Source organism: Cyanistes caeruleus, chromosome 1 (assembly GCF_971803275.1).
Source record: "Cyanistes caeruleus chromosome 1, bCyaCae1.hap1.1, whole genome shotgun sequence".
In the NCBI taxonomy this organism is placed as follows: domain Eukaryota; kingdom Metazoa; phylum Chordata; class Aves; order Passeriformes; family Paridae; genus Cyanistes; species Cyanistes caeruleus.
Window position 1 is genome coordinate 14,119,889 of NC_141701.1, and position 9,916 is coordinate 14,129,804.

The 9,916-nt window shown below is 46.0% G+C and overlaps 1 protein-coding gene and 1 long non-coding RNA gene across 2 annotated transcripts; one reads left to right on the forward strand and one right to left on the reverse strand.

Moving 5' to 3' along the window:
• Window positions 1–534: 534 nt before the first annotated feature.
• Window positions 535–6,230, reverse strand: CCN3 (cellular communication network factor 3). The gene is made up of 4 exons (XM_086879722.1): window positions 5,821–6,230; window positions 5,313–5,564; window positions 3,726–3,934; window positions 535–1,719 (listed from the first exon to the last, which is right to left on the reverse strand). Exons 1-4 carry the CDS (start codon window positions 6,188–6,190, stop codon window positions 1,423–1,425), a joined length of 1,128 nt encoding a protein of 375 aa, XP_086735848.1. The 5' UTR covers window positions 6,191–6,230; the 3' UTR covers window positions 535–1,422.
• A 430-nt stretch (window positions 6,231–6,660) lies between these two features.
• LOC111925078 (uncharacterized) lies at window positions 6,661–9,217 on the forward strand. The gene is made up of 2 exons (XR_002862038.2): window positions 6,661–7,142; window positions 8,826–9,217. It is a non-coding gene; the product is annotated as an uncharacterized LOC111925078 (long non-coding RNA).
• The last annotated feature ends 699 nt before the right edge of the window (window positions 9,218–9,916 follow it).

Genomic DNA, 9,916 nt, shown 5'->3' on the forward strand with positions numbered 1-9,916 from the left:
AGCTGAATGTCTCCACAATTGTACTTATGACCTATTGGCACAATTCTGCTACATACATGATTTAATGCACATGAAACTGCCACCCTCAGACTCTTATTTCTTGAGGGCACTGCCATAGAGTAGCTAAGACAAACATGGTCACAGACTGATTTTGTGAGGCTAAAGTGTTGCATTACCCAATGAAATATTTATTAGTTCTTCAGACCCAAATATGAACCCATATGTGAATTGTGTAATTATTCTTCATCACCACCACTATATTTCAGGGCACACTAGCCTTAGTTACATTATCCTATCTTCTAGGCTAACTTGCTCTGAAAGAAATCTCCTTTCTAATAGGTGCACCACAAATTATTCATCCTTCCCTGTAGCAAGGCACTGCATGACTTTTAAGGCAGCAATTAGGATGAGATACATTAAGAATAACACGAGAAACAATCTTTTGTTTCTAGGAGTCTGCAGACCCTTTTTCTTCCCATTGCTTTTAGCTATTAAAAGCTAGTAGTTTAAGAAAAACAATTTTAGTAAAAAATATTTTGAATCATATAAAGTTTATTTACTTAGTAAAGGTATATTACAGTATGTACAGTTTCTATTTACATATACACCTAAGAAATGAAGCACCATATGATACAGTTAGTATTTTAGCGGATTTACAGATATATTATTTTTGCATCCAAATAGTTACATCTACAGACACACACGGATTAGAACCAAATTCTTATTCAACACTGACTTCAGTTGGTTTTGGATTAGACTGCTGGTGAAGTTACCAAAGAGAAATTTAATTGCTGTCAGCTATCAACCTGCTGTACTTCAGGATAAGAGATCTTACCTATGTCATTTCAGAGGCTATATGCAATCTTAATCCTCAGAGTCAGAGGTATGAACAGAAGGTACTTTATAAGCCACAAGAATGTAACACTTTCATCAGTAAGATTTTTACTGTCATCAAAAAACAGAGTTTCATTAAAAAGAAAGAAGAACACTGCTGGAGTGTTTATATGCAGTACAGAAAGTGAAGTTAAGAGCCTGGAAGCTTATGTGATGCAGCATTATGTATTCCTCAAGGAACACATTTACTCTCAAGCAGCCCAGTCTTACAACCACTTGCAGCATGATCCCCTTAACTCAAGGGGTAATTCTAGCTGTTGGCTTTGTAATCTTTATGCCACCATCAAGAAAAAAAGAAGGCTCTGTCCAAGGTACAAAATTTCCTTCAAGTGAATAAAAGACATTTGGAGGGGATAAATGTAAAATGAGGTATTTAATAAGCTATGGGGGAAAAAAAATCACTTAGTTTGAAAGACCGTTCTGAAAAATATTTTAGAATTTTCATATATGCAACTGTTACATTCACCTAATTGTGGGTCAAGTTTTGTATAACCTGCTTATACTTTTTGCACTATCAATTCATACTGTTCATATTTTTGCTTCACTAGATGTGGGATCTAACGGCTGGAAGAAAACAACGTTACTCTGAGGACAGTTGTTGTGACAGACACAGGTATTGATCATCATCACTGGCTTTTTTAGGACTTTGCCCTGGGGGCAGCGGAACTCAACCTGGATGGTTTTGGTGTTGTGTGGGGTGCAGCAGCGCCCGTCGCTGCAGAGGCCGCAGTAACGCGGTCTGTACGTCTGCACACTCGTGCAGTTCTTGTATTCGTAGCGAACAGCCCTCACAGACTTCTTCGTCCGGATACATTTCTTCCCCTTCTAAAAGAAATATGAAGAGACAATAGATATATCATTGCATAAGACAGACAGCATTTGACAACTGACATGCAAAGATACAGGCCTACTCTGAAAATTTCTATTTGTTGTCTTTACTCATCCAACAGCAAGAAGACTCTGAAACTGCTTCAGTAGTTACCTACAGGTGACACCTGCACATCTGCTCTTCAACCACCAGTGTGTTATTGGACCAGTAATGAAGGACAAATAATTAAAATCCACTCCTGTCATCCGAGACAAGCCCAGTCTACATTCATTAAGAAACTATACTCTACTGAAAAACTTCTCGGGCTAGGGTAGTTCCATCAGAGAACCATAGAGAACCAAGAGTAACTTGTAACAAGCAAGTTACAGGACTAGATGCAAGGGGAAAAAAGGGGAGTAAAATGAACTGCAAAGGTCATCACCCATTCCTCTGACTCAAGGCACAACCAGCTCTAGCCATATTATTTTAAACAAATGATTGACTCACTTGTCTGTGGAAGTCTTCCATGACAGAGACCTCACATCTGCCCCAGACAACCCCAGGAGTTTACTGTTTTTACTTCCTGGAACATTTTCACTCATGTCTTAATTTTTATGTGGTCTAAACTCGCCATTTCTTGTTATATCCTCCATGGACTCAAAACAGGCTGCAGTATCTGAATACAGTTATGAGAACACATCTCTCTTCCCTTGCATTCAGAAGAAGTTCAGTTCTATCTGGTTTTCCCTAGATAAACATGTTTTCTAGACCTCTGATCATTCTTGTTAATCTCCTCAAGTCGTCCCACATGTTTCATGTCCTTTAGAAAACAGTATTTAAAACTGCAGAGACTGTTCAGCAAAGGCCTTACAAATGCTTTCCAACACTCAGAACATTACATAAATTGATGGGCTTTGAACCTAGCTGCATGTTATTCTCCCTGATAGAAGCACTTGCATAATGTGTAGAAGTAAAAAAGTCTTCTCCTTTAGATAAAATTTATTTTTTTTAGATCAAAAATATCAGTTTTGGGTTTGCTTTTGGAAAAAAAAAAAATATAAGGATTAAGATAAGGTTTAATTTATCAAGCAGACATTTCACACATTTCTCTGCTGTTCCAGATACTCAATAGACTAGAAATCTGATATAACCATTCTGTATCACTGAAGCAACTCTGATGTACAGAGTACAGATAGTACAGTTGCATTTGTGGAAAAGTTGAGACTGTGTGAACTGTTGACCTGCACATGCAATACATGTGATCTGTTTGAGATGATTTAAATTATCATAGAAAGATAGACCAGCTTGGGTTGAAAAAGATCTTTAAAGGTTATCCAGTCCAACCCCCTGCAATGAGCAGGGACATCTTCCACTAGATCAGGTTGTTGAGAGCACTGTCCAGTCTGACCTTGAACATTTTTGGGAATAGGGCATCGACCACCTCCCTGGGCAACCTGTTCCAGTGTCTCACCACCCTCACGGTATAAAATTTCTTCCTCGTATCCAGTCTGAATCTGCCTCTTTTAATTTAAAAACCATTAGCCCTTGTCCTACCATAACAGGCCCTACTAAAAGTCTGTTCTCTTCTTTCTCCTAAGTCCCTGTCAAGTACTGGAAAGGGCTGTAGGGCCTCCCCAAAGCCTCCCCTTCTCCAAATCGAACAATTCCAACTCTCTCAGCTTTACTTCATAGGGGAGGTGAACCAGCCCTTGGTGGCCCTCTGGATTAATTCCAATAAACCCATATCTTTCCTGAGGGCTGCAGAGCTAGGCACAGTGCTCTGGGGGGGGGGTCTCACCAGAGTGGAGCAGAGGGGCACAATCATCTCCCCTGACCTGCTGGAGGTGCAGCAAAAGCTACTAAGCAAGTCTAACGCTTTACCAAAAACACTCAGCTTGCTGCACTTGTGCTAAAAGGTGTATTTATGTACAGTTGCATCTGGACCATTGTAGACCGTGATATTGCAACCTTGGAATTAGAGCTGAAGAGATTCTGCTGCCTTGCCTCACTCTTTGCAGCATACCTTATCAGGCAACTCTTCATTTTCACAAGGTCTTATCGTGCAAAGCCGTGTCTGCTTCACCATTTCACACTGCTGATTCCTGTTGGTAACGCGGGTGGAAAAGCCCATTCCACAGCTCTTGGAACAAGCACTCCATTCTGTTGTCTGCTCAATACAATTGGCACTTGAATCTGACACATCAATCCCGAGTGTGGCCTCTTGCCTGTAGGCTGAAGACAAAACCCCACAGAACCTTATTACAAGAAAAACTCACATGAATCCTCAATATCTAATTGAGCTCTATCGTATCTGGGAAGGAACATGTGAGACAAAACAAGGTTCAAAATCCATGCTTTTGACAGGATTTAGAAATTTTTAAAAGCTGTCTTTTTAGGAACCCTGAGTAGCAACTTCCTAGATCTAAAAAAAAAAAAATAAAAATCCCCAAACCAGAAAGTTGCATATCAGTGTAATCAGCAAAGCATTTAGATTCTGTTCACTCAAGTCCACAGCTGGAAGGATTACTGCCACCTTTTAAACCAGCTTAGAGCCCTCATAGATTTTTATTCTTCACTCTTTCTAATGGAAATATGTCACAAGTCTGTTCTAAAGCTATGTCATAATAATATCTATATTAGGGAAATATCTTACAGAAAAGTGTGAAACTTTTTGTTTAACCTAATGTGCTTCACAACACTTCATAGCACACTGAAAAGCTCAATCTTTTCTTCCTCAACCCTTTCTCACTTGTTTTTTAAATGGATTAGCTGAGTTTTGGCATAAGTAACTGCCTAAGATCACAAAGTGCAGTGACTGGAAGAGAATCCAGTGTCCTCCACTCTCAACAGAAAGTTATGAAAATTCATGTTGAACTAATAGTATAATTTAAAGGGGATGGAGACATAATTCAGTAGGGAAAAAATGAAAACAGGGAAAAACTGAAAAGGGAAAAGTATTATCTAGCTTTTTTAAAAGCCTGAGTTCTTAACTTTGGAATGGATTGGGTTTTCTTACAAATCCATTCACTGTGTTTATAACCACTGCCTCTACAAACACTCTGTAATGTTTTTTAATGCCACCAATAAACATGAGCACTCTAGCACAGACAGGCTGGAATTCATTGGCATTTTAGCTACCCTGCTGACCACTTGTAAGAGCTGCAGAATTCAGGAGAGAAAACCCCGTAGACTAAGCTGTTACATTATGTTGTAACATAATCTTGTAGAGCAACTAGCAAGACTGCAGATTTTTATTTTTTTTTCCTTGGTGTGGGAATGTTTGGAGGATTAAGAACTTGTCCTTGTTTTCTTCTGGTGACAGAACTAATGTGTAGCAGATAAACAGAAATTTAAAAATTGGGAACTAGCTTAATTAACTTTTAAAACTGCTATGCATATTCATTCTCTGAATATTTCTTTTACCTGTTGAGTTCTGCCTTTACTCATAACCACTGCTATATCTACTAGCCACTCCGAATCAGAAAAAAGACCAGAAAAAAACCCAACCATGCAAGCAATGTGCCTTAGATCTGGCAATCCTGTGGATATTTTCACGATGATATCACCTCCTGCTCAAAACGACTATGAAAACTGATTTTAGTTTCCTCACCAGCCATAGCAAAACCTCCCAAAATCACTTCATCGTCAGGGTCGCAGACCCACTTCTCACAGCACTCTCCAGGGACTTCGACTTTTCTGGGGAAGGGGCAGTCGGGGCCGGGGAGCAGCAGGTCCAGGTTGCAGCGGGGCAGGCAGCCGATCTGGCCGTCGCGGCAGGTGCACTGGTACTTGCAGCTGGGCTGGAACGTCTCCCCGTTGCGATAAATCATTCCATCAAACACGCAGTTGTCTCCCTCCAGCACTAGTGGGAAGAGGGGAGGCATTTCTCAGAGGCAGAGGGCACTCGGACACTCCCCGGACCCCCAGCCCCCCGGGGCCGCACCGGCACCGCCCGCAGCATCGGGGCAGCCCCGGCGGTGCTGCGGATCGGCCGCTTCGCCGGAGAGCAGGCGGGAGAACCGCGGGACAGCGACACCCGCAGCGGGCCCGGCCCGGGGAGAGTCTCCTCCGCCCGGGAGGGCCGCGACACGCGGGGACGTTCCGCCGCCTCCACCTACCCATGCAGATGCCGGCGGCCGCGCCGTCCTCGGGGCCGCGGTCGCAGTAGAGGCCGCTGCTCTCGTCGCAGGGCAGCAGCGCGGAGCAGCGCTCGCCGCGCTGCCGGGCGCACACCAGGCAGCAGGAGCAGCCGTCCAGCACGGCGGGCACGCCCGGGGCGCAGCGCGGCGGCTCGGCCGGGCAGCGCCCGCCGCACGGCCGGGGACACGCCGGCTCCCGGCCGCTCACCTGCGGGGACAGAGCGGCCGCGGGGGCCGGGTCACGGGGCCGGCCCGGCCGCCGGTTCCCCGCACTCGCCTCGCATGGCCGGAGCAGCAGCAGCAGCAGCAGAAGCAGGGCGGGCAGGTGCTGCCCGCCGCCAGTCGCCATGGTCCCGGCCGCCGCCTGCCCGCCCGCTCGGCTGTGCCGGCAGAGCCATTGCAGCCGCTTTTATAGAGCCGGCCGGGGACCCCCCTCCGCCACCACCCCCGCACGGCGGGCAGCGCGGGCCGGAGGCGGGGAGCTGGAGCCGGGGAGCTGGAGCCCGGCCGGGCCCTGCGCTCCCTCCGCCACCTGCCCCGGCGGCGCCGAGCCGCTGTCCTGCCCTGCCCGGCCCGGCCCGGCCCGGCCCGGCCCGGCCCTGCCCGGCCCTGCCCCGCCCGGCCCGGCCCTGCCCTGCCCGGCCCGGCCCGGCCCTGCCCTGCCCGGCCCTGCCCTGCCCGGCCCGGCCCGGCCCGGCCCGGCCCTGCCCTGCCCTGCCCGGCCCGGCCCTGCCCGGCCCTGCCCTGCCCTGCCCGGCCCGGCCCTGCCCTGCCCGGCCCTGCCCTGCCCTGCCCTGCCCTGCCCGGCCCGGCCCTGCCCTGCCCTGCCCTGCCCTGCCCCGCCCGGCCCGGCGGCGGTGCATGGAGCGGGGACCGGAGCCCCGGGGGCAGAGCCGGCCCCTGCCCGTGGCTCGGGCTGGCCCAGCGGTACCCCCTAGGGAGCTGCCGCCCTCAGCCGCTCCCTACGGCCGCTTTCCCGCCCCGTGTGCCCGCAGCGTCCATCCCCACACGGGCCCCGCGCCGGAGGGGGCCCGGTGCTGCCTCGCAGCTCTGAGCGGCCACTCCCGGTCTCTGGCACCGCCAGCATGGCCGGGCAGTGCTTGGCTGGAAACCAGCGCCCCAAAGCCGAACGCCTCTCGGGGCTGTACTGCTCCTGGCCGCGAAGCGTTTTGGGCTTGGTGGGCACTGAACTCTTCAGTTTCAAGTGGCGGGCACTGCTCTTTACTAGAGAGGTGGTGCAGGTGTATCAGCTGATGGGAAACAGATGTTGCACAGGAGTCCTCCCTGCTCTGTGCAGCACGGTGTGTTGGAGTGGTCACGGACTATTCAGTGCCTACATAGTGTGTGCAACCGCAGGGGATATAGAGCCAACAGTCCTGGCCTCAGGAATGCTTTGTAGAAGTAACTCCAGTGCTCTGTGCTGGTATTTTACCATGTGCAGGATAGATTTAAGGCCAAATATATGGGAGATGAAATCTGTTAACGTGTTTTACTCGTCAGGAATTGCTTTCTGCCTAAGGCAGGCTTTCTTGGGTCTTGCTAGGATACAGCTATTCTTTATCCTTAGCTGTCTGATGCAGATAATACACAATGGATTCTGTTATGGCTTGTTAATGAGAAAATATTTGAAAAACAAAACTTGTTGACAGACTAGTGAAAACAAGATGTCTTTTAAGTTTAAGACATGACACAAGTGATACTCATGAATTTATGAGGCTCTATACCAAAGCAAAAGTCAACACAACACCTGAAATGGCAAGACAGAAGTTTTGGTTCGAATGGAAGTGACCATTCCTTTCTTGATGCTGAGTGGCAACAGAAGGGATTTTGGAAAAGCCTGGAATTCTGGGGAAAGCAGACTTCAGTGGTGCAGGAACATGTCATCTCTGGACACATGGGCCCTTAATTTTCTCAGTCACAAACAGCATGACCAGCCAAGGGAACACTTGATTGTTCAAACATTATTAGCAGCTTAGGTAGGAGTTTGAGGTTATTTAAATCATCCACTGCCTAACAAGTAATTTTGCCTTCTTTATCACCTTTTTTTCCCCTTTGCTCCTTTTCTTCATGTCTGACTTAGGCAGTCAGTGCAGCCACTTTTTACAGCACCTTGCTTGTGAACAGAATAGCCAGTGCTCTTGGCCAGGCATGAAAACTTGCTGAAAAGAAGCAAGGCTGTTTCTGTAGTTTTCCCAGCAACAAGCTGTAAGCCAGAGGGAACATTCAAGACTTGTTTTAGCCCATCTCTCTGTGAATCTTTGGAGGTTTTCAGTGATGATGATCATTCACAGTCACTGAAAACTTCCTTACCTTTCAATGAGATTACTTCACACCACTCTTAAGTATCTTCTGGTGTCTAAAAATGGTTTCACCACATAAAACTGCAGAAAAAGTTAAATAAAAAAAAATAATATTTGCCACCATACTTAATTTGGAAAAAAAACCCTCTTTTACATGTGTTTAATAGATTTATTAAAGCTCTATTTGTTTACAAACACTCTATTTGTTTATGAAATACCAGTTATGAAAATGAGATTATGCTACATTTTAGTACAATAGGACCAAATATCCTTCCCTGGATATTTCAGTTCCTCCATGCATAAACTGGAGTCCCTTGAACTACCAGTCCTCAGATGCTGATTAACTTTCCTAACTGTGGATCTTTTTGCTTGTACTTATCTTCCAATTTTTTAAAGTATGCCATACAGTTCTTATCATATGAAAGTAGCCTTTGTTACTTCTCATAGAGTAAAATAATGATCAGTGGAGGGGTTTCATGCTGGCTCAGCTGGCAATGAATAGCATTTATTCATGATACAAAATTAGTAAGTACAAATAAATATTTTAGTTTCTCTGTGTTTGCTTTTTTAAAAGAACTGTACTTAACTGAGTTAATATTTGGGTTGTCACCTTGGCTGTAGCTGTTGCAAAGAATAAGCCCTCTTAAGATGTAAAGAAATTAACCTCTGTTCTTTGCTCTGCAGGGAAGCACAGCTGGAGAACAGTGTTGAGAGGTGTAAGTTCAGGAACAGAGCCCAGCAGCAGAATCTCAGGATTAAGAATATGCTTAAAGATTTTTCTGCACCACCAAAATGCTTAAAAAAAAAGCTATATCTAAAAGGCTGGAAGCAGACTTACAAATAAAACTGGCTCAACTATTAGAGGGTCTCTGGTGGTTGATCCTATAACTATCCATAGGTGTCAGGATATATATATCGAGCATTACAAAAATTCAAGCATTCATAGTGCTAGCTCTCTTTTAAAAGCCAGCTGCCTGTGAAAGTCACTGCTTCACATGTAGCTCCACAAAATTATCTTCCATTCTTCATGTATGGCAAACAATGCTATTTTTAGAGTAAAATTGTCATAAACATCATATCCTTATCTTTCTCCTTCTGATTCTTTGTCCTACCATGTTTTACTGATATAAATGTAAGGTGGATAATCCAGCACTTGTCTCATAAATAGTGCCATCTCTGGTAGTCTACTTCATGGCAGTATTTTTCTAGAAAATATTGCAGGTTTTCATTTTTAGCTATCCCATTCCACCCTAGCTGACATCTGAAAATTCCTAACCTCTGTTGGCATTATTAATATTGCACATGAGCTCCATGTGGAACTTTCTTTGCTACAGAGAAAGGGAGTCAAGTTTTATCACAGTGTGGGTCTGATTAAGTTGTTTATCCCCCACCACCCCCATCATTGTGGGGGTGTGATTTTGACAGGAAAACCCAGGGATAAGAAGGGGAATTGCTGTGCCTGGTCTGCCCCTCCAGCAGGAAGGTGTCGGGATCAGCCCCTCTCCCACCACCATCACTGGTCCTTATTCTGCTCCTTCGGGCTGTGGCTCCAGTTCCTGGTGCTGAAGGACAGCAGTGATGGGCCCAAGACACAGCTCTGAGAAAACAGAGCCAAGAGAGTGGAAATCCTGCTGTGTGTGCTGTGACAGGGACAGCAAAGTTACTGCTGGCACGGGGGATCAATATGGGCATGGATGTTCTTGTGGAATAAACCAGGCCAGTGAATTTTCTTCATAGTGCATACACTGAACCCAGTGTTTTCCCTCTTCAAAAGG